This window comes from Lytechinus pictus, chromosome 2 (genome assembly GCF_037042905.1).
Source record: "Lytechinus pictus isolate F3 Inbred chromosome 2, Lp3.0, whole genome shotgun sequence".
Lineage (NCBI taxonomy): Eukaryota > Metazoa > Echinodermata > Echinoidea > Temnopleuroida > Toxopneustidae > Lytechinus > Lytechinus pictus.
In genome coordinates this window covers 49,637,999-49,664,178 of record NC_087246.1, presented here as the reverse complement: position 1 = coordinate 49,664,178, position 26,180 = coordinate 49,637,999, and the positions used below count along the sequence as shown (strand labels likewise).

The 26,180-nt window shown below is 36.9% G+C and overlaps 1 protein-coding gene across 1 annotated transcript; it reads left to right on the top strand.

The window, feature by feature from the left end:
* The first annotated feature begins 13,069 nt into the window (after positions 1-13,069).
* LOC129278232 (sal-like protein 3) lies at positions 13,070-24,304 on the top strand. The gene has a single exon (XM_054914444.2). The coding sequence runs from the start codon at positions 13,131-13,133 to the stop codon at positions 17,358-17,360; it is 4,230 nt and encodes a 1,409-aa protein (XP_054770419.2). The 5' UTR covers positions 13,070-13,130; the 3' UTR covers positions 17,361-24,304.
* Positions 24,305-26,180: the final 1,876 nt, after the last annotated feature.

The following is a 26,180-nucleotide window of genomic DNA, read 5'->3' as shown; positions in this document are numbered from 1 at the left end:
TTTTCATTTAGCTGGTTCAATCAAGTTGATCCCTAGGGTACATTTCAAAGTAATTTACCACAGTAACAGGTGTTGATTTTGCTCTGCTAAGTTCTATTTAGCTATGATAGAAATTGATCTTTTGGTGAATTTCAAAGAAGTTTATGAAGGTATCGACTTGGCTAATTTCTAACGAGATTATCGAGTTTTATTGAATTATTTAGCTTTATTCTAAAGAGTTTACAATTTGTTGCCTTTGGTTTGCTAATTTCTATAATGTAAATTCAGTAAAATTGATCTTGATTGGAATCTAAAACAGTGGTTTCTTCTATGATTCTCTTATGATGTAGTTTTTAGTTTTGACATTTTTGCAAGATTAAATTTAACAAATTAGTTTGTAGGAAAGAAGAAAAAAAGATTTTGTTATGTATCTCTCATGGAGGGAAAAATATTCCTTTGATGAAAATACAAATGAAATGAGCAAATGATGAACAAATAATGAACAAAAACATGAACTGTCATGAACAAGGAGATACTTTCTATGACCTGTTTATTGCATTCATTGTTCACTTACTTGATCTGTATGTCACCTTTTGGAATGGAAACTTTCGGAACAGATGTGATCCGCGGAAAAAAAAAAAAAGACCTAGAACTTGAAAGAAAAAAAGAGATAGATGCCGATAAAATGACACGAAAGAGGGCTGGTAAAGTGAGCAAAATTTCATGTCCGTCAGCAGTAATATTTGATGCCAAATAAGGTGGCATTTGTGAAAAACATTTAGCCACTTTGCTATCTATAATTTAATAATCACATCAAAACTAAGCTTCAGTGCAAGTGCGAGAAAAAGACAGAACAAAAAAAAATTGTAGCTGGTTATGAGTAGCGAGAGGTTATGAAGTTCAGGGTTTAGGGCCATAAATTGAAAATTGGTAAATTGTTATGGGGCTTTTGCCTCTTTTCTCTTTACGCTTTTTTTTTCTTCAGCATTTCCTGTTCGCAGATGCTTGGTAGTTTTTATGTCAACATTGGGATCTGATGTGTGGTCTAAGCTGGGAGAGATAAATGATTTCACAACATTCTCTGATTGGATGATGCTCCCTGTTCAAAGAAAAGAAGGAAATTTGAATCATCCATCAGAATGATGGCAATTGTTCTCATGTTTTAGTTTTGACAAACACCACGGCGGCTTTAAAGATGTTCTAGTTTTGCTTGTCATACCCATATTCCAGGTTTTTGCCTCTTCAACTTGTTATACTTCAATTCTGACTATCCTACACTTTTGGACTAATTTCAAACAATTACAAAGACCACTGATATGGAGACCATGAAAACAAATCTTTTACTTAATTAAAATCTGTAACAAATGTCATTTTCTAGGAATTTTTAGAAATTATTAAAAAACACCCCATTTCTTGTTCAACCAATCAAAAGAACAAGCAGAAAAAATTGAAATGATCTTGTTTTCTTTGATTAGAAGTCATGATTGCCGTGTTTTCCTTGATGGGCTAATTCTATTGTTTGTAGAGTAAGCACAGAGATCCGGAAATGCCTTTGCGCTGCTATAAGGTCTGACAAGCAATTTACTCAGATCCTCCTTCTCACCCTTGATCAACGCAAGGAGTTGTGCCTCCTCACTGATGAGGCCTACATCTCCGGCTTTTGAAATCATAAAAATCATCTTTGCCCTTACTCGTCCTGACAGCTCGGCTAAACATCTGTAATCCAACCGATATGGATTTTACAGATTGTGGAAAATGGGGATAAACATCCCCCAAGCGCTTTCTCATTTCCATTGTTACCTTTGCATCTGTCAACGACATGGTAAAAAGCAGGACTGAAGAAGCATCGGCCCGCTCTTGCGCGTTGACCGACCATCCGTACACAGAGTCTTCTTTAGTTGTGACGGGGAAAGATTCGTGACATTTTCAATTTTCTTTTGAGTTGATGACCGATGCTCAACAATTACACAAGCACCGTGTAAGTGAAATATAAATGATAAAAAAATTGTAGTCGGAAAAAAAGCATGTGTTGCCATTTCTTGGTGCATTTGTCTTTCAAGTCCCCCTAAATTACCTTGAAGAAATAAAATAAAATGTAATAAAAAGAACTGATTGAAAAATTGTAGTTGGAGAAGAGGCTTGTATTGCCATTCCTTGCCAGATTTATCTTTTGGCAGACATCGGCTTAAAGTGCTTCTGCCATGCAGTTCTTGGTAGTCTGAATTTTTTTTTCTTCAAAGCCTCCCAGTTATCAACAAAAACCCATCAAATTATGGAAACTATTTTCTGATTGATCTCTGTTTACCTTGCACAGGTGTTGAAGTGAAGATGGAATGGCCAAATGCTTGCTTTCAGATATTCCTCCCCTCAAGAATAATTTTGAGGTTAAAAAAACTTGTAGCATTTCCATTTTCGGTACCCTCAGGTCGGACTTTCTACTGTTGATCTGCCTATTTTTTTTTCTCCTTTAAAAAAAAAACTCCATGTCCTAACTTTTTTCCATTTTCTTTTAAGTCGCATGTTTTGTCAAAATTCCTTTTCTCTGTTAGCACAATCACAATTTATGATAGTGTTTACATGAATGACACGCCCAGAGGCAATTTTTAGTACAGGGCATTATTGAAGGAGAAAAATGGAGAGTTTTATTCAATTTAAGGCTTTTTTTCCCCCTCAGATATGTCTTGTGATGAATGATCAGTCAGAATATGGTGTATTACCCATTTCAGTTGTCATGTCATTCAACTCATTTTTACTTTTTACCTCTGTTTGAAGGATTTGGAGATGAAGAATGAGAGATGGAAAGAGAGGTGGAGTGAGGGGGGGAGTAGAGAGAGAATGGGGAGGGGAACAGAGGGAGGAAGGACAGAAGTTAGAGAGAGAGAGGGGAGAGGAGAGTATCAAGAAGAAGACAAATGCACAGGGAAAACATAAAGAGACAAAGGGAAATAGGGAAAAAAATTGGAAAACGGGAGAGGAAAAAAAATATAATTTTCACAGACCTGCTATTTACCAATTGAAATAAACATAGGCCTACATTTATCATTTTTTTCCCTTTTGAATGGTAACATAAAAAAAATTGCAGTGGTAGTTAATTTTATTACATTTCTTGTTTCACAATAAGAAGCTGCGAAGTAAAGGTACCCTTGCTCCAGCTATTTCTTTTTTCCCCTTCTTATTCAGGCATCTGCCTTTGAATGCAATATACACTTTTCTATTTTGATGCTATCTCTGTTCCTCAGACTGAATTTGAAGGGCAAGAAATTTTTGAAAATCATGTTGCCCATTTGGGGAAGGGTCGAGGCTGACGTTTCTGAGTAGTGCATCTCTTGTAACCGTCACTCTCGACAGACATTTTTCATAAATGAAAGAGCTAAAGAAGATGGCCCACTTCTCTAAAATCACTGTCAAGGTGTTTAATTGCATCGTGAAAAAATAATATCTCTCATGGAATAGTGTCTTTGACAGAGGAAATATGTAGATCAGGTTTCATGTATCCTTGCCTGTTTGTATTGATTTCTTATTTTTATTGATATTACTGAAAAATATGTAGGTAAACTTGGATAGACAAAATGTATTCATTCTATGTATAAGCTTACTGATGCAGAGGCTTTCTGAGCAATTAACATTTACAGGAATGACCCCATTTTCTTTCTATTCTGGGAATTTAAACATGTAGCATAACTAGGTCATTGGTCATAATTTACTTTCCAGCTTATTCAACTAAAATGTGATGAAATATTTCTAGAAGAATCTACACAATGCTATGTCACAGATCTCGTAGGCAATATTCCGTACTTGTATGCAACTTTCAGTTTTTTAATTTTGACTCGTCGTCTGGGCATACAAAAAAGATGTAACCATTTTCCTCTGCCATTTCCTATTTAATATCCTGTTAGTCTCGGCTTCCACAGTGTAAGCAAATATTGCCCATCTGTAAATAGCCTAAAAAATTAATAATTGGAGCGTGGTTTCTATTTTTTCGGAACAGAATCGTGCCATGTTTGTTTTGTGCAATATTCCACCCCGCAGTGTCGATTCGTCTTGCAGCATTGCAATGCATTGTGGGAGAGATGTGTATGGATTTCATCTTGTAAAAAGGGCCGAGGGAATTTATTAAGCAACGCTCATCGGAATTGACCGATTAATCGTGGTTTGGCCATCCATCATGCAGTGAGAGCGTTGTGTGTTCAATACGAATGTGGCTGTCATGATGTGTAATGAGTAAGAAGGTTGTATGATTGCAGGGGGGACATGGAACAAGAGACTCAAATGAAGAGATATTGTGATGGATATAAATAAGAGAGAGAGAGAGGGGAGGAGAGAGCGAGATGCTGAAGGAGAAAGAAGAGTAGTTAAAATGAAAGTTGAAGTCTGCGGATAAAGGAAATGAACTTTCATAAAGACGTGGGCCCGACAATGATTATGCAAGGTAATATGAATGCCCACTGTGCATGATGGCTCTCGCTTATTAAACAACTGGCAATTAAATCATATTACTGTTAATTCAATTACCTGGGGACGTAATGACATCAAAATTAAATCTGAAAATCTGGGAAGGGACAAAATGACTTCAATTCGGACTGGCCAAAAATTAAATAGGTTTCTTGGGTGGACTGAGAGAATTCCATCGGTGCTGTCCATTAGGTCTGTCGCAACTGAGGAAGATGTTAAGTGAATGGGATCGGTATGGGATGATATTCATATACAGGAATCCATAAATTTCTGATTTGCTGAATGGCTCGGGGCTAATTTGGGTCTTAAGCACTACCTCTAGAATAAACTTTGAGCAGAAATTGTGTGAGAGCTTTCGATTTTGACATTGTCCCCTTTGGTGTATCTGCTAATGCCTATCTCCATTCTTGATGACTTGTCCTATGTCTTGCCTTGTTCTGGATGTCCATTTTGCCATTTTATCCCACCTTTGGTTCCCTTTATGGTGAACTTTTGGTAGACTTTCTACTTGATATACATAATTATGTATTCTGCTGGGAGACAGAAGGGCACCAACCCTACATGCCTATGGTCTGTCAGTAAAAGCCCCTCTAGAACTCAAAATTTACTGATATACCCTTTTATGTTGTATGATAGCTCTCCAGAATCAAAAGGTTGTTGTCTTTGTAACCTTTCTTGTAACACTAACTCAGTAAATAATCTCATGAACAATTTTGAGTCATATCTTTCTGTAAAATCAAAATAGTAATTTCACAAAAAAATCTTATTAATTTGATGTTTGTAAATCATCTTCATGTCATAATGGAGCACTTGAGGAACAAGTGTAACTCATATTTTGTAGAAGAAAAAGATAAACCCGTATTATAAATCATATCAGTATAATTTTGTTCTAACTCAAAGCATTTTTTAAAAGAAGACATGATAATCAATCATTGTCTATCAAAATTGTGGCATCTGAAACGCTAGAAGGTGTATTATTTTGTCATAAAAAATATAAGGGTGATTACTTAAACATCGCTGTTACGACACTAACAATTACAATTTCCTTGTTAAAAATAGCTAAATTTTTCCATTGAACACACCTGATGACACGTTTCATGGTTATCAAGGAATTCTATAATTTTTTTTTATTAAAATGAGACCAAGGACCAAATGTTTAAGATGGCAATCTATATATAAATGTCTGAACATGAAGGAAATAGGCTACATATATACATTGAATGATGAAGAAATAGTTTGAAGTATTGTATCTTGAAAACCATACCACCTCGCCGATCGCATGTATTAAATATTCTATGGATTGTTCACATGAATAACTTGAAATTTTGAAAAGTGAGATTAGCCGGGGCCTGTTGTTGGGTTTCGGGATAATAATCAGCCTTCTCCTTCTTACAAGTATGAAAAGAAATTTCACCAAAAAACGTTTTGAATAGAGAGATGGCTTTGTGAGTTTCAACCAAGAAACTTATGGAATGCAATGTATTGTTATTGATGCCGAGTTATTGCATATGTATAAATAGTTGGAGGTGAATAGGGAGGGGTGTAAAAAGGGTAGATAGGAAAAGAAAGAGAAAACAAAGAAATATTGAGAATAGAACTCTGATAGAGAGATGGAGGGGAGGGGCTATTGAAAACATTTCAGTAAAGTAAACCTATATACATTCATGTGGAAAAGGATGGATTTTAGATAACTCTATCATCTTTACATGATAAGAGATGTTTGAAAGATGGAGGGAGGAAGAGATATTTGTTGAAACTAGACAATTAAAATGGATAAGACAAGATTGAAGGAAGAATTTGCAGAGCCTAAAGAGGGAGAAGATGGAATAGGTACAGATTGGTACAGTTATGAGGATTAGTGTTGCAAATTTTGCCATGGTTCATTTTGAATGACCATAACCCCCTGAAGAAAATGATGATGCAAAACAAAGCTTAGGGATTATATCACCCAATTTTCTGTGGCAGGAATAGTGTAGCACATGGATGACTGCCCCCTATTGTTGACTCCCTCTTGCCTACGTCAGGTAGAAATGATAGATAGTTCCATCTTACTAGAAATAAACTTCTATCATTTGAATGATGGCCTAGGGCTTGGCATTAATAGGAGGCCTAAGTAAGGTCCTAAGCACACTTTTACTTTTTGTTTTTCAAGTCTTGATGTTCACCTTACAGTCAAAGCATACAGAAGCATGTCTGCTTTCATGTAATGTAGACCTACAGTATCAATGTCGATTGGAATAAGAGGCGAGTTTTGATTGGTAATAAGAATTCACATTGTGGCTGATGCATGTTATCATGTATAGATATGCTTTGTCGAATATTGAGTGGAGATTATCTGTGAAGGTTTACGAAGCTTTGCATTGAATTATAATCTCTTGCTCTTAGGCGACTGTCCATATATCCATTCGGATGGACGCCTCACACATCATTGTAATGTCTGGATCTTCTTCTGCCGATAGCAACCAATGAATGACCACCAGAACACAATAGAGAAATGAAAGTATGCCATAAATAGTTAGAGAAACCTTTTCATCGCAAGATTGTTGTTATTGTGCCCTTTCATGTATGGAGGAATTTCTTATCTCTTTCTGGGTCCATCTTGCAATTCATACAGCTCTGGGAATTGCATCAAATTTTATTCATCACCTGGTAATACAATGGACAAACTCTAATTCCTTTTCCCAAAAGGTCCCCATATTTCAAGGAGGTTAAGGAAAGGAAATGCATGGAAGACTCGAGATTCAATACATTTGAGGTGTTTGCCAAAGTTGACAGGGATTATAAATTCATTAAATCCCATTTCTGTTTCTTTTGTTATAGAAGTTAGAAGCTACACAAGATCTATAGTACTGTTCTATTGTCACATGGCATAAATTCATCATTGGTCACATGATATCTCACATGACTCCCTTTGTCAACAGGGAGAGTGAATACAGGCTGTGTATAATTATATTATTATGTTTGTCCTAAATTAATCAATCAAAGGTTTCATCACCAGATGTAAAATGCTGTCTGACAAGTGAATTCAATCAGTGAAACTTATTTTGAAAATAATTAGAGCAATCTAACTGATTCACTCTTTCTTTTTCGCAGTAATACAATGAAAAGATAGTGGTATAAACCATAGCCGGAAAGTATTCAATGATATTGGATGCATTCTTACAGACAGTGCTCATTGCATTGTTGCTGTTTAATTGTTTCAAACCAGCCGCTCTACCCAGACTTGACCCTTGCTCCTGCTTCTTGTGGTGCAAAATAACTGACCACTGGGTCACAGCTGTCTCGCGGCACATGAACGATTGGATGGGTAATATTAATTCCCTCTCACCAGCTAAAAAACCAATCCTGTGGTAGGGCAAGGATTCCGTAGTATACAAACTTCTCCCATTCACTCCTCCCCCCCCCCCTCCTTTTCAAATCTACCCTTATGTCCAGCTGATTAAAAATAGCAAATAAAAAATAAGAGAATCATATTGATGAACCCTTGGCAAAAATCCATTAAAGAATAACAGAGTTATGAATTTTTTATCGTTTTAATTTTGTGATGTCACATGCCAGCAGCTTTCCCATAAATCACACGATATACATTCCATAAATTGCCATTTCTAATGGTTCATGATGATTGAATGCATTTTCCCCCCCATAGAAGCGTGTATGACATAATATGTCCGATTTTAAATATTGAATTCATTTTCAATTTTCTGAGAAAATTGCATTTTATAAAATTCATAGTACATGACAAATGGATGAGAAGCTTGTGAGCGATGTCAGAAAATTCAAGAATTCATAACTCTTGTTAATGCATTTCTCCAAACTTTGGTCAATATGCTTTTCTCACATTTCAATGTTCTGTTAACTTATGTCTGGATAAGCCTCCCTTTAAATCCCTTTCCTCTCTGTGATGTCACATTATGAATAGATTTTTATTATTGGAGAATTTATCTCTATGATCTTTTCTTTCAGTATCTGCTCAATATTTCTCTTTCTCATTCTCCTCCTCTTGCTTCTCTTTAATATTTCAATTTATCTTTGTGTCTGTTATTTGTTTTTCTCATTTCTCTCTTTCCATCTTTTTTTGTTTTACCTCTTTCTTTCTTTCTCTCTCTTTCTTTAACTCCTCTCCCCCCTCCCTCACACCCATTCCCTCTCATTTATTCCTCATGATCAATGCTCTGATCATAGGGCTGGGAGGGCTCTTGATCTGGCAGGCCTGACCGTTGTGGCCTGCTAATAAGCATCAATTTGGGATTAGTTGGGGGAGCGCAACAGGAGATTAAGTGTCTGAATGATTCCATCATGGTTGGAATGATCTCTGTCACAGATATCATGAACGCGCACACACACCACCAGGAGGACTCCCGAATCTGGAGTAACGTTGATTAACAACGAGAAAGCCGCTGCATCCTTGTTTTATCCTATCCCAAGTCGAAGCGAGGTTGCGCTTGACTGAGTTCCCTTTAAAAAACTAATTAAATTGATGCAAAGTTCAGTCATGGTACACATCTGCTACAGGTGAAATAAAGACATTATTTCCTTGTGTACCTTTTCAACTTCTTTTCCTTGGTGATCGGAGAACCATGTTTTCTCGATCTTGTGTCTCTAATACGAACTTGATCTCTTCCTATGGTGTTTGGTTTATTTGATTATGTGTCTGTTGGATGACATTGATTAAAGAGGTTATTTGCAATTTTTTCATCATGATCATCATCTTTATGATACATGGTGTCCGAAAGCCGGAGAATGTTATTTTGTCTTTTGCCTTGCTTATTTGATGCTCTTTTCAGTCGAGCATTTGTTATTTATTTATTGTTCCCATCTACGACTAGTTTTACAATACATTTATTCATGCATTGCTGATATTATAAGCTTATACTTTTGCATGAAAAGCGTCCTTTATGCAAGCATGTATCACTTCATGAATTCAGCCACGCTTGGCCCTTTTATGCTTGATTTATCGGGCTAGTGCCCTCCTTGCAAATGTGAAATACTCGACTGATTCAAGTGAAAGATATTATCAATATTTGATATATCAGATTCCCAAACCCTGCACGTTCACTTCCACCTGTATGAAGATCTGTTCCAGGCGATCAATTTTCGGTCGGCTGGAAGGGGCAGCGCGGCGCATCAGTTACATATTTTTACGACCCCAAGCACTAAAGAGAATTAAGAATGTATGAAATGTGACTCCTTTCTATCTTACTATTGTATGGGAGGCTGCGCCAAACCCCTTCAATTCAGATGTGAAATGGTGTTAAGAGGTGGAAATTGCAGTTGGGATGAAAAGGAAGGATTTTCTTAATCGGAAAAAAGTATTTGACAAAAAATGGTAGATGAACAAAAGAAAAGAAGGGAATAAAGGAAAGGGAGCAAAAGAAAGAAAGGTACGAACTAGATATGGAAGAAAGTGAGTTTTTGCCACATTTATTATATCTGCTTAAAGAATAAATCAAATGTAATATTATGAACTACTACCTTAGTTTTTTGAGGTAATCTTAAAACACCATCCAGCCTGAGGGCTAAGAATCTAAGATCTTGCTTCAATTTCTAAGGACATTTTAATGACTTTGAATTTTCATTGATACATGACATACAAAAGAAGGATCATTTCAAAACCAATAGTGTTGTGACCATACCCATCCCCTTCCAAATTTATCCTAATTAGTCCAATCCATCAAAATTCTTTCATTTAATCAGGTTCATTCTAGGATAAGCACTTTATGATATTCTATTTCTAGTTACCATCATATATTCATAGTAAAGGATTATACTTTGCATATCCTTTTCATTGCTAATAGAATCAGAAGATTAAAAGATGTTTTTCTTAATCATCAAATAAATGACATCCATCATGCAATGCATTTCAAACGTGAGGTATCACCCACGAGTCAATAATTTATGAGATGATAATCAGAAATTTTAATTGCATATTCGCAGAGGTCTTCTTCATTTATTCAATATCGAAATGATGATATGAAAATGTATCATTAAAGTGGAGGAGGGGAAAAAAGCAGGTGTTTCTGCCGGCAAACATAATGATCATATCAATCATTAGAAAATTCATTTCCAAATGCGATATCACGTTTTATTGTTCATATTCAATTTTGTTAAGCTGCTCCTCCAGTGGTCATAAATCATACCAATCTCATTTTGCCGTCTTTCACGGCTCTTGTCATGAAAAAAATTCTGCAAGCGGCATCTGATAATGAGGTACACGTAAGGAGAACAGCTAACTGATGTGCCCCCTTTTCTTAACCGAATCACCATAGTCATTTTGAGATGAAATATCATCATGGCTGTGTCTAATATCTTCTTCAAACACTCCTGTATGATGTATCAACCAGATATTGGGAATGTCATGGGCATAAAAGAAATTTATGTCCCATTAAATGATGAATTCACCCATTTTTCACAGTTTCATGACAAAAGGAAATGGCAGCAAAATAAATGAAGATGACATTTTCTCACAAAGGAATGATGTTAAATGATAAGGGGTCTTTATTCCTCTTACATTAGTGTTGATTTAAAGGGTATTCATTTTTGTGTGAGCCATTAAAAAGGGTTGAAAACTTTAGGCTTGTATATATTTTCATCATCGATGCAATTTGAGCTGAAATCGTGTATTCAATCTACGACAAGAGCTTTTGTTCTACATGAGAAGGGTGACTTTAACAAAATCACCAATTACCATCGCACACCAATCCAATAGATGAAAAATGATATTGCATTATCAGCTGAATTTAAATGGGCAACCCTAAAAAATGCTACCACAAAGTAATTGAAGCGATTAGATGAATTTTGACGCTACCACTTTAATATTTGATGAATGATGTGATCATATCTATGGCATCACTGCGCCACTCGTATTAATTTGTGCCCCGAGGGTTTAGTGTGTCACTTCAGTTATCACGACCAACAGCCGACCCACTCAGCCATTCACTGCTATCATAGCATGCTATTTACAAGAGGGATAAGAAAAAAAAAAGTCTATTTACGCTTTTGTCAGTTGATGGCAGAGCGACAAAAGATTGCTGAGGCTTTTCATATCATAATGTTATGCATTGGAGAGCTCACCAATGTTTGATTATTATTGTTATCATAATAATCCAGCCAGCCAATATACGGGGATGTGTCACCCATAAATGCGATGATATTCTGACTGTAAACATGCGTAGCTGATGCTCCTCGGCTCTCTTCCCGCCCGGAGAACGGTAACAAGCTTGTCGCTGAGAGATCTCTAGGAGATTACATGATGAGGGGATAGCAAGCGTTTCTCTTTGGTTATCTCTGATTCCCTGATCTGAATTTCGCTGAAGTGATGTAGTCATGTGCACAATTTCATGCTTCAGTGAATAGATACTGTCAAATAATATTCTGTTTGAATAGACAACTTTCAATTCTCACAATTTTTTTATCGCATTTGCTGTTCAATTGACAGGCATCATCCGATCTACCCATGCAAAGGAATCAGTTGTGTTGAAGAGGAAATGAACTGAAATGGACTTGGCTCTTTTTTGTCATTTAAGAGAACATTAGACTTTTTACCAGTTATGTAGAAAAACAAACATATTTTACTCACTTTTGAGTTGTTTTTGTGGATTAGTACTGGAAGAGGAAAGAAATCTCGGAGCCTGTACATAAATTGGACCTCAAACTGGATATGTTGAATTTTGTACACTAATGTTTTGACACTGTCCATAGTGATATTTTACTTGGATTGCTTTCAGCTTGTGTTGTACACTTAAGAGTTTTGTCAAGTTCTCTTCATCTTTCTACTGACGTGAATTTTACATTTCACTTGCCTTTCATGCATCATATCACTTGTAAGTCAGAATGATAGTGATGTTATTGTTTTAATTGAGACATTTGATTATTTCATAGCTTGTTTTAGATAATTTTGTTTTGTACCTTACATCATGGGGGAAAGTTTTCTATTATTAGTAGTTCATTTCAAATATGTACTGATCCTTTTTATTGAAAGCTTATTTCAGTCAACCTCGTAAAAATAAGTGCAATTGAATGATTAACTGGTCATGTTAGGTTACTGAGTGCACTGTCAAAATGAAATGATTACCAGTTGTACTGATGCAAGCCTCCTGACAGAACATAAACCAAAACAGAAAAAAAAATGTTCAGAAGGAAATGAGGTTTAGTTCTTTCCTCAGAGGGCACCTCTTATCAGTTTGTGAAATAGAATTACACAAGCATTTGACAAGGGTGAAACTTGGTGTTTGTATAGCTGCCTAGTGAAGGACGTTTTCTATGATAACATTTGTTTCTTTCATATGTAGTTGTTGGAACGGCCTCTGTTCATGTTATTAACATTTCCCACCCTTCTGTCAATTGCAAGCACTTTCTATATGTACTTAATTTCTTGATTGAAGAATGTCAGATGTCTAAAGTCATTTATTTTTAATCTGTGACATTAATTCCTTAAAACAACCAAGTTTTGCCCTTTGTCCTCTTATCATAAAAATTAAATTACTTCACCAGATTTAGAGTGAGATTAAAAGTATATAGCCCATAATTGCAAGATTGTACTTGTTTTGATGTACACTGTACATTATGTACTTCAATTGAAAGTATATATATATATATAAAAAAGCTTTTTGATGATTTGTGAAATTCTTATTAAATCATTTTCTCGTCTTGTTCTCCCATGTACAGGTTCATCTGAAGGCATCAACCAGCCTCTAGATGCCATGAACTCAGACGAACATGACGAAGTTATCGGAGATGTCCATGTCTGTGGCAACTGCCGTGGGGAGTTTGTTGTCTTTGCCGACTTTGTAAAGCATAAGCAGAACTGTATCAAGAAGCAGGTCGTGATGATCTTCAATGAAGGGCAGGAGCAGATGGAAGATTCTAGCAGGATGTCTGAGAAAGACCAGGACACTGCCTCTGATCGTTCCATGACCCCTGATAGCAGGAAATCTGTTGAACCAAACTATGTCTCTGAAGGAAAAGCTCAGCAGCAGGATGAACAACCTGGCAGGTCTTCAGATCAAAGCCCAAACCCAAGTCTCCCACCTTCAAATGTTTCCTTGGACAACCTTGAAAACACTCCATATGCTGTGGCACAGTTTCCTCGAGAATCTGCCATGGTTCCTGGGCACACTGATGTAGTGATGATACGAGAACAGCTGTATGCCCTTCAACAGCAGCATCTTCACCAACTTCATATGATCCAGAGCATCCAGCATCAGATCAACCACTTAACTGCCCAGCAACAAAGGCAGCAGATTCAGCACCAACAACTTCAACAGCTTCAGCAACAAAATCAACCGAAGCAAGAACCAAAAGATTCCTCAGGGAGTCAGGAATCGCCAGAACTTGATGAACAGCTTTTAGAAAGCAAAACTGAACCAGCCCCCAGTTCTGACACAAACACTGCTACCACATTTAGCATTCCATCCACACCCATTGTACCAATCCCTACCATACCTGGTATGATTCATCCACCACATATATTATCTCCTGCAGGAGCTGCAGCAGCATCAGCTGTGCAACAATCTGCTATAGAGGCCATGCATGCTCAAGGAAGGTTGCTGCCACCTCTACCACCACCATTCCATCTGCCTAGCCAGAAGTCCCCTTTTGAGATGCTTCAACAGCATGCCAACCGACATATGCCACTCAACCCTCTTGGAATTCCGCCACCACTCCCTTATCATGAGAGTTTGCTTTCTGGTAACCAAAAACCGAAGCCCCCCAATGTCTCAGTTTTTGACCCCAAATTCAGTGCTGATGATCCCTTCTTCCGTCACAAATGCAGATTCTGTCACAAAGTATTTGGAAGTGACAGTGCCCTCCAGATCCACATTCGCTCCCACACCGGTGAACGACCATATAAGTGCAACATCTGCGGGAACCGATTTTCTACCAAGGGTAACCTGAAGGTACATTTCCAGCGCCACCAGTCTAGGTACCCGCACATCCATATGGATATCAGACACCATCCACCAACACCACCTCTTATGGACCAGCCTCTCCAACCACCTTCAATCCACCAGATTCCCATTTCCACCATTCCAAATGACCAAGCCAGAGCTATGTATGAAGAAGACATGTTAATTCATCAACCATCCAAGAGCACCTCCCCGAGAGAATCTGAAGGAAGTATGGCAGACAGCTCTCGGCATTATCAGGAGGAAGAGATGAAGCAGTACAACAGCACTGACAGGAATGGTGATGATGATCATGACAGTCCATCAACAAGTCAGTCTGGAAGTTTATCCCCAAATGAAAGGAGGCAAATTACATCCACCTCTCCTTCCATTGCCCTGTCCTCCAATGTCTTCCCTGTCATGTCTGCAGGTGGTATTCCGATGTCTTCTGGATATCCCCTACCATATACTGGTTTTCCGAGAATGGCATTTGGCCAGAACGGTACTGTGCCATTTGAGTCTTCCAAAAGTGCTGCAGACGTAGACCCAGTCAAACCTGAAACACCTCCATCATTGGCTAACCTTGCCGAGGCTGGTATGCGGGCATCTGAAACATCCAAACTCCAGCAATTAGTGGAGAACATCGAGCAGAAAATAACTGACCCAAACCAATGTGTCATCTGTCACCGGGTTCTGAGTTGCAAGAGCTCTCTCCAGCTTCACTATCGCACACATACCGGTGAACGCCCCTTCAGATGTAAAATCTGTGGTCGTTCATTTACTACCAAAGGGAACCTCAAGACACATTATGCTGTCCATAGAAGTAAAGGACCAATTAGAATTCTCCATGACTGTCCCATCTGTGAGAAGCGCTTCAGCAACCCACTTGTGCTACAACAGCATTTGCGCCTTCATGCAGCAGAAGGGATGACAATACCTCCACATCTGGATCATCCAAGGTCTGAAGAAATGCACATGAAGGATGATGAAGATGATATAGAAAAGACAGTTGGTGAAGACAACCACATGGATGTGGATGAGCGTAATGACCTTCCAACACCTGAGGAAGGAGAACTCCCAGATGATACATTTCCTGAAGGTGACAAGCCTGAAGATGGTACCCTCCCATCAGATGTCAATTCGCCACCAGCAGAAAACCATGCATCTGAAAGTCGGGCATCTGATGACGAAAAAGAGACAGGTCAGGTCCAATGCAGACCTTTCATGCCAAGTATCCTTGGATTGCAGCCTGTAAGTTCCATGGCAAATGGAGATTCCTCTACTGCTCCAAGCCCTGGACACAGTGTTGATACAAAATCAATGATGTCTGAAGATGAAAATCGAAATATCAATATGGCCATGTATAACCATGATGGACGTGAATCTATCTCATCTAGCATGGCTGATGAAGAATATGATGGGAACTATAAACATGAGGAGAACGATACTGATATGAGCGGAGCACTTGATTTAAGACCAAAGGGAACTCCTCAGGAAAACATTCCTCCACATTCTAGAGATACTGGTGATTTGCCAGGCTACTACCAACATGATGGTCATTATCTTGAAGATGTAAAGCCAAATATGACATCTGCTGGCCTGCTGATGAGTGTCCCTAGCATGCAACTTGGAGGCAGAAGGCCTATGAGACCAAACACAACCTGCCACTACTGCGGAAAGGTGTTTGCATGTACCAGTGCACTGAATATCCACTATCGCAGCCACACCAAGGAGCGTCCATTCCGCTGTGATGTCTGCAGCAAGGGGTTCTCAACCAAAGGTAACCTCAAGCAGCACATGCTTACACACAAAATCAGAGATATGCCCATGCCTAGATATGATTCACCGATTAACATCCCTGGAAACTCCAATGCCAAATCTCCTGTCATGCCAAAAATAATTAGCCAGGAACTCCCTCTACAGCAGACAACCACTACCAACTCCCAAACCCCACCCCTGAAGCGCAGCTTGAGTGTCTCTCCAGAAGAAGCCAACAAGCGCAGTCAATTCAGGCACTCTTGCTCTGTCTGTGGGAAACAGTTCCAGACCAACAGTGCCCTGGAAATTCATATGCGCACCCATACAGGAGAGAAACCATTCCGTTGCCACATCTGCAGCCGAGCCTTCACCACCAAAGGCAACCTTAAGGTTCATCTTGGCACCCATATGTGGAATGGAGGTGGACGACGGGGACGGCGCATCGCTGTTGAACCTCCATTCATTGTCAGCCCCAAAGAAGGAGAGATCTTCCGTGGGGATCTCTTTGGCATGCACCCAGGTTTCGCAGAGGGTGCTTTTTACCACTACCCTCCTCCTCATCTTCTGAATGGCTTTGCCGCAGCAGCTGCAAACTCAAAGGCCAATGAGATCTCAGTCATTCAGCAGCCCACTAGCCTCCATCTTCAAGATTCTGGGTCAGTCATCATGAGGAACAGCTTGGCTCCATCTGCAGAGAGCAGGGAGGCAGCATACAGCCGAGAAGCAGAGCGCCACCGTGAAATGGTCCTGAGCAGAGATGAGGCACTCAACCATGAGATTGCTCTTAACAGAGAAGAAGCTCTCGCCCGTGAAATTGCAATGAACCGAGAGGAGGCATTTTCTCGCGAGCTGGCCCATAGCAGGGAAGAGGCGCTATCTCGTGAGAGGGCCCATAGCAGGGAAGAGGTGCTATCTCGTGAGAGGGCCCATAGCAGGGAAGAGGTCCTATCTCTTGAGAGGGCCCATAGTAGAGAAGAAGCTCGCGAAATGGCCCATACCAGGGAAGAGGTGCTCTCTCGTGACAGGGAAGAAGCTCTCTCTCGTGAGATGGCCCTTAGCAGGGAGGAAGCTCTCTCTCGTGAGATGGCCCTCAGCAGGGAAGAGGCTCTTTCGCGTGAAATGACAATTAAAAGAGAAGAGGCTCTCAACCGTGAAATCGCTCTGAATAGAGAAGAAGCCTTCTCCAGGGAGATGGCCCTGAAAAGAGAATTAGCCCAGAACAAGGAGTTAGCCCTAGAAAGATCCAACAGCAGAACCCCACCTGTTGCACCACAATTGAGTTCATAGTCTTGAATTATTTGAGTTTGATTCACCCACCTTTTTTTACACACAATCTTGATTAAACCTTTATATGTCATTTGTGGGAAAGTCCTACGTGACTTTAGTCAGGAGAGCTTCCAATTTCTTTTCTTCCAAGACCTTGGTTTTGCGATGTTATTTTGTATGTTTATATATACATATATGCGTTTTCTCTTGAGGGAGACCTGTTAGTATGACAAAATTGTCAAAGTTGTACATTTTTTTAAGGAAAGGAATGATATCAGATGATTTTGTTTATTTGTTATTTCTTGCTTCCATCAGGGTTATTTTTTGTGCATGCTGTAGATTCATTCATCTCGTGTTATTTTCTTCATTTTTGGTGCTTATTTTCCCAGCTAGTTATCAACTTGAACTCTCTCTGCATCCCATCCCCCAAAAGGCAATTTATTTACGACAGGGTAAATTTTGAAATGGTGTGCTACACCATTTTTTTTTAAAGGATGTACTTTTGGCATTGTTATATAGGAATGTCATTATTTGGATATTACAAAGGATTCCAATTATGTTTTGCAAAGAGCTTAGAGTCTGGCTTTGGAGTATATCAGCCAGTATTTGATCTCTTTTTGGAAGTTGTAACTTTTAATCTCTTTTTGAGTATCATGAATATGGAAGTATTCATGGATGATTACTTAATTTTATGTACATGGCATGATGCAGAAAATGCTTCGGTATGATGAAACGAAGAGCTAATGAGACACCTGCGATACCTCAGAAATGACTTGAAACAAAATCAGCTTAACATGAAATAGGTTTTTTTGTACTTACTCCGGATTGAGGGCGTGATATTTACGATTGACAGCAGCGTAGTACTCTCACTGCGAGTCATGATTGTGATGATTAACTAATTGAGAATGCAAATGATATGTAATCTGTGGATGAGGATATATGTATGTGTGGACTAATTCAGTGTCTGAATGTGAATCAGTATTTATGTAACAAATTTATATAATATATATATCAAATTACGAAGGGTAATCATGTTCATATGTAATTAAAATCCTATGCTGTAACCCCTTCAAGCTGCCTGTTTAATGAGAAAGAAAAATGGTTTTAATCTTACAGTCATGCCTCAGATTATTACAACCTTGGAATGAAAATGACATGGACAATTGCTTAAAGTACTGTATATCATGGACATGAAACCAGATTCGCTGAAGATATAAGGCAATATGAACTAGCTTAATGTCTTGGTCTATAAAGGTGTTTTCAAATTCATGTGTTGAGGATTTATTTGGGTATTTTTATTTACATATCACCTATCATGAGCTTCAGTTTATCATCCTTATAATTTGTTTTGATTAAAACCAAAGACTTTGTTCAGTTGAACAATGTACAGAATTTAACAGTAGCTTTGCGTATGACTTCAGAGAAAGTGTAATATATGAAGAAAAAAGGACATAAGAAAAAAAAGTTTGTTGTAAATAGGAAATCCGAAGAACTGTCGTCTAATTAGAAATACGAAATGTATCTGCCACCTGCTCCGATGAAGCAAGTAGTGTGCTAAGATTGTTGATTATGATAAAATGATCTATGAGTGTTGTTTAAAAGTTAGAATACATGTGATGTTGTGAACCTTCGTTCTTATGATGGAAAAAAAATGAATATGAAAACTACATGTGTTGTACAGCATTCAAAACCGTATTTATTCACCTCGTAGTCTAAAATGTTAGTGCATATTTAAGGAAAAAGGAAAGAAACCGCATTCTCCCGCTTTTTGGATAAATTTCAAATTTGAAATGGAGTTGAAAATTGTGGTTCTTTCTTCTGCTAGATTTGTGAACTAAGGAGCCATGAACTGCTTAAAACTTGTGTGTGCTATTGTTACTTGTTTTGTCGAATATAATGTGAGTTTGTCGATAAAAGTACACCATTTTTCTTTTGGTTTTGCAACCCTTTGAAAAACTATTTTCCTTGGTTCTGGTTAAAATGTAATGCACCTTGATCTCCCCCCCCCCCCCCCCTCCATGTGATATTTCCAAATTGAAAATGATCCTATTTGCCACACCTCCCCCACCAGAATAGGTTAAGAAGTGATGATTGTTAATTGTAGACATCAAAGTGGTATTTTACAAACGTAATGCCCTTTAATGTTAACATGTTATGGATGGTACATATTTGCATCCCTTTGGAAAAATATGGTCAATTTTAGAAATGGGTCTTTGTGGTCGTGTTAACTTCCAGTCATTCAAGTATATTGTACTAGTTGCATAATATTCTCTTGGGCCAAGACTTTTTTAGTAGTATATTTATCTGCTAATGGTGAAATTTCATGTTCAGTCTGTACCACATGATGCATATACCATGCAAAAGTGAGAATGCCCCCTGTTTGGCCCTATTTAGTTTCATCCAAGTATGTTGTAATCACAAGTGAAATTCATCTTTATTTCATTATAGGACGTAATTTATTGCTCATTTGATGCAAAATTCACAACGGGAATCCTGTCTTGGCAAAAAGGGTGTTTGTTTGTATACATTTCAAATACATGTACTGTGAAATATACAATGCCTGTTCATAATAGTTTTTAAAATTCTTCCTTTTGAAATGATAAACCCTGTTATACTTTCTATAAAGGAGATTCAAAACCAGTTCAAGTTTTGTATGTTACCACCAGACATTGTTACTTTTGTAGATTTTCTAAATCGTGATCTTGTGTAGATGGGTTGCTATGAAGATAACACTATTGGAATCACACTCTTAAGACCAATTAGCAACGCCAGAGTCTGTCCTAGTACAGGGGAGTGTTTAATCAGTCATCTTGTCAGTGATTTCAACAGTCAAATCATCTTTTAGCCAATCGGATGCAAGGATTTCAGTAGCTTGTAACAATTGGCAATGGAAATGACAGACACAAAGTTTCATGAAAGGCAGCCCTAAATGGAAGGGTCATTCTCTGGTCAGGGTTGCCCTCATTGATTTGCTCCAACTGGTCCATCCAACGGGAGTGTTTCATGAAGTGATTTGTCAATGAATTTTCATTTGCAACTGTGACAAGCTACTGAAATGCCTGAATCTGATTGGCTTGATTTAACGTTCCATCAAACCAAATCAGGATCGAGGTGTCGGGTATGCAACCTGCCCTTACTTAAGTAGGCGTATATGTACATTTCATTTCATTGTTTTTTAATAATTTGGACACTTGTTTTTATTTCGCTTCATTTCTTTTTAATGCTGTTAACTGTATCAATGGAAGATGCCCCTGGTTTAATGTAATTTTGAATATCCCAAATGTGTTGATAGATTAATCTTCAAATAAGTTTCTGAAAGAGAGAAAACTGTTCATCAGAGAAAACAACCCATAGTAGAATGGAATTTTGTTTTAAGGGTTAAGAAAGTTTTTATAGTTCATTGGTTACTTGAATATATGGAATGATAGGGCTTCTTTTTTTTTCTTTTGTGAAGTTTGATTAACTTTGCTAAATCAATGACGGGCATTTTATACAGTATATATATATATCAGTGTTGCTAATAGCACAAGTTATTTTTTTGTTTGTTCAATTTGTGATTCTCAGGGAAGTTAGTGTTGTAAACTGTCATTCACAATCAAGGTCACAAAAACAACTGAAAGAAGAGCGAAGAACTGCCAGATTAATCATTCTTTTTCTTAATTCGTTTACATGTTGCTGTAATATTATATAACCCGGTTTACAAAAAATAGGCACTTGTCTGCAGTAATCATTTTGGAACCAAATACTCTTCGATTTTCAGACATGTTACTGCAACGGTATGTTACAGTGTTGACATGTCATATTTTGATCAATATCAACCGATCAGTCATTCAAAGGGAAATGCTTTTCATAATGACAAGAAAATCTCTGATTCAACCCTGCAAACAAATCGCCTGTTTTTTCAAAATTTCTTGTCACAAATTGCGTGTTACTTCTACTTAGTGTAAAACAGTGTCAGAAAATCTGATTTTTAAACATCAGACCGGCATTTCATGAGATGATATCATGTTGAGATAATTTCCTTTCAGGAAAGATTATTTCATTAATTCTTTTTAATGATGGATGTCTGTTTAGAAAGTGTGGTATCTGGTTTGAACTCGGCAAGAGTTTGAGGTCCATTTTAATTGGGTGGTTGAACTCCTAATTATCCTACACACTGCTCTCGTGAGAAAATCCAGAAAAATCTGTCGACCGCAAAATTAATGCATACAATAAATGATAACAAACAAAAGTGGATCGAACAGGAACCCCTTTGAAGTCAAAACAGTTTTTTTTTTTGCTTCATATATCATACCCTGGTTTTTTGACAACCATGGAATATCAAAATCACTTCGCCACTTGTCCAAACTTCCTGCGAATTTCATTATGAAAATAAAATTTAGGGAAGCCCGGTAGGATAGTTATGACAGATAAAAAGCATAGTTGCAAACAATGCCCTATCTAGCTAACATCTGCCTTTTTGGACTTTTTATGAACTCTCTCTCTCTCTCTCTGTATTTCTATCTGGTACAAATTGTGAGATATTGGAGTATGTTTCCTATCTTTTTGGATTGGGCAAATGAATGGTACATAGTGTCCAAGGCAAGTAGGCTGGCAATTTCATTTGCAATATGACAATTTTTTTTTCTGTCAAACTTTTCCTTTTTGATTGGAATGGGGGGGGGGATGAGAAAAGTTTTCAAAACTCCAGTTGGCTCCTCTCGTGATTAAATCAACTTTTTGATGTCTTTAACGGCTGTAACCAATTTCTGTCTAGTTATTTCATTATGAATGATCCATGCATCTTGCTAGTTTTTGGCCTTCTTTTCCTAGTTTGTGGAATATCGTGGGATTGCTGGCGCGATGAAAATAAAACACAAGTGGGAAAAAATGATGAAGAAGGGTAGACAATCGATAGCCCTGTTTCGGCATTGGCCTTGAGTATTTTAATCATAATGAGAATTCATGATTTTTTCTTCTCTATCTCTTTATAGCAGTATCTCACTCAAACTGTCAAGTTCATTTTTTATGAGAAATTATCTGTCCATGCTGACTTCGCAAACTAGTTCTGATGATATTGCAGAAGCTCATGCCATAGCTCTTGATCTGATTTACTGGTAGAAATTGACATATATCATTGATTGCAAGAATGTTATGTTAGTTATAGATAAATTAATTTTTTCTATGCATATTTGACATCAGCACACTCTCAGTATTATTTTAAGTATTTTCATTTGAATTGTAGATTTCACAATTTTTTGTATATTGTTTTGTATATTTTCTAGAGTATTTGTAATGGCAACAAAAATTTGATTTAAAAAAAAAAAGTACTCTGCACATTTTCTCCCCACAAACAAAGCACAATCATTACCTATAGTGGACAGAATGCATGAAGTTGTCTACTGCTATCATTTAAATGAACTTTTTTTTTTATCATAACTGATAATTTGATATTAAGGTAAAATAATTATTTGGGATTTGTGAATTATTTAGGTTCATCGGGTATATTTCAGAGAGAAAACATGAAAATATATCAGAAAGAGAGAGAATATAATTTCTAAGATGTTACCAATCAAATTCTTGTTGCTACTCATAGATACTGTGTGGAAATTCATGTTTTTGTTTCAAAATATTTTATGATTTTGTTGTTTTTTCATCGAGATTTGTACATAAAAGATTATCAATTTGCAGCTGGTATATGAGAGATTACTAGTGACAATTAAGTATATAGATTAAAGCAATTATTTCTTTTAATTCTTGCAATAATGATAGCACTTACAATGGCTTTTCGCCCTGCCCCCAAAATCACTTTTTTTTACATTCCACAAAGTAAATAAATTTGCACCCATTTCCTTAATATGGCATATCATTTGATTTTCTCCAAAGTTGTATTCAAATATCAGTATTGAATGAAACTGCCATAAGCAATGAATTTGAAAAAAAAGTGGCAACAAAATTGTTTTCTAAAATGAATACAAATACAGTGTTTTCTAGAATTAAAATCATTATAGTTTTAGTCAATGTAAAAGGCCAACTTCTTGAAAAAGTTTGTATTTCGGTTTTCACAAGGGTTTGGCATCAAGATTTAGTTGCTCAACAATGGCATCGAAATTTATGGTAACATGATCGATGTGCAAAAAATGTTTCAGTTGACTTTAAATGAAAACGTGAGCATTTTCAGAATGATACCATTACTGTATTTTGTGTTGTAATAGTAGGATACTGCTTGGGTGATAAGGCAGGCAAACCAGTTAGGATATTTATCCATTTGTCTTGACATGTCTTGACATGTCTGCTTCATTTGGGGTTAAAAAGAAAATGATAGAAAGAGATTATACAGAGAAATAATCTCACTTCGATAATAATGAAGAAATTCTTATCTGTCCATAAAAGGGCAAGGTTAATATCTAAAGAATAAAGCTTGCAAGTAGCATTAACAATGCAGCTTAACAAGAAAAGAATTAATGTCATGAAATTAGTCTAAAAGTGTTATTCATGTTTTCATTGATTTTGTCACTACAATTCTTAAGAATTTTTTTGGGGAAAATAGGATCCAGTAGCAAAACACAATGTTGTTTTTGGTTACAATTTGATCACTAGTAACTATGTCCAGACTTTGTTGGAGAATACAACCAATACTGTAGTTCATGTAATAATGTATGTTGCTAGTATTTATGACTGTTTTATGTGTGTGAACAATGAAAAAAAAGTATGTGTACTCTTTTATTTTATTGGCCAAGACAAGGTGTATGTTGTAAAGATCATATAAATGAGAACTATTGCATTATTTGTGGTAGTAATTACTTGGTTTTTGTCTGAAGGCTTTTGATTTACTGGCCGTAAAGATCCCTTGCTGTAATTTCTTTACACGATCGTATGTACATGTGTACCAATTCACAAATATATGTATGCACTGGAGTAGAATATAGTGAAGCTTGTATATTTTATTATACTGAAGTCTAACAAAATAAATTGAGAAGAAGGAATATTTGTGTGTGATGGTTTGATTTATTGGTTAAATTAAGTACAAACTTATTGAATGGGTTCCATGACTATTGCTCTGGCGACAATTACTCAGCTCTAAATTCTACACACTGATCGAATGACCAACTTCAACCCTGGGTTTAACACTACAACCTACCCTAAACCTTACCCTAAGCCTAACATAAAACCCTATTGCAACCCGAACACTTCATCTTGGATGAAATTAAAGGGGTACTCCAGGCTGAAAATAATATGATTTGAACAGACTTAGCAAAATCAGACAAACAAAACACTGAAAATTTGATCAAAATCGGACAAGGAATAACAAAGTCATGGCATTTTAAAGACTTGCATTATTTCGGTGAAACAGTTCCATGCATGCTTTCGTGAACATTCAGTGAGCAAACTGATGATGTCATATCCCCACTTGTTCTGTTGCATTTTATTATATGAAATTAGGTTTATTCAATTTTTTTCTTCAAGAACCAAAAATATTGGAATAACGACTGATTAAGTGCATTAGATATTCATTGCTGCAACTCATTTCATTTACAAGAGAGACATATCATTCATACATGTATGAAAAAAATGAAATAATGATTTCATGTAATAACAAAAAAAGGAAAGTGGGAATGTTAACTCATCAGTCCATCTAATGAATATTCATGACGACGTGCATATAACCGTTTTACAATATACTGCTAAACTTTAAAATTCAATAACTTTGCAATTATCATATTTTGATGAAATTTTCAGCATTTTGCTCTTTGAATTTTACTCTATTGTTTTAGGTATAAATATTTTCAGCCCGGAGCAAATGTGTCACCATTGAATATCCTCTATTCTGGTTATGATATGTAGTTTTGCTGCCATTATTTGACAGCTTGCAAAAATTCAGGTTATAATGTATATTTGAAGGAGGTTCATTCTAATAGCTCAGTTGTTGGGGGGGGGGGGGGATTCTGGTGACCCAGGTTCGATTCATACTTGGTGTACTGGTGCCCATTGGGTGCCCTCAGAGAGGACCTTCATTTTTAAAGGGGTATTTTCCAGGCTGAAAATGATTAAATCTAAATAAAAGGAGTAAAATTCACCAAGCAAAATGCTGAAAATTTTATCAAAATCATATATTAAAGCTACTGAATTCTAAAGTTTAGCAATGTTTTGTGAATTATTTGCACATCGTCATGAATATTAATTATTGGGCTAACGATGTAATAATTTATATTTTCATACATGAGTGTGTGGTATGTACCCTTTATGATAAAGTAAGTTGCAGCAATGAACATCTCATGCATTAAATCAGTGTCCATTCCATTATTTTTTATAGCTTTTTGGAGGACAAAATTTGAATGAACATCATTTCATTTAATAAAATACTAAAGAACAAGTGGGGATATGACGTCAGTTTGCTCATTGAATATTGATAAAGACATGCATAGAACTGTTTCACCAATATAATGCAATTCTTTAAAATGTCATAACTTCCTTTATTCCTTGTCCAATTTTAAAGGGGAAGTTCACCCTGACAAAAAGTTTTTGTAAAAATAGAAAAATAATAAAAAACGGTGGTGAAGGTTGGAGAAAAATCTGTATAAGGTGAAGGAAGTTATTAGAATTTTTATTTTTGACGTCACAGACGAGCAGCTGCCCCATATGCTATGTGATATAAATAAGCCTAAATTTCATTTTTGATGGTCCAAGATGTTATCTTTTTTTTCTCACAGGAGCGGGTGTAAAATGATTTGTCTGTCGATAAACTGAAAGTACAGTAATTTTCTTTTTTTTCAAATTGTCTGGGTGAACTTCCCCTTTTCAATCAAATTTTCAGTGTTTTGTTTGTCTGAATTTTCATTATCTGTTCCAATCATTTTATTT

Bases quoted from the DNA above. Each gene is read 5' to 3' on its own strand.
- LOC129278232 (XM_054914444.2), top strand. From the start codon at position 13,131: ATGAACTCAGACGAACATGACGAAGTTATCGGAGATGTCCATGTCTGT.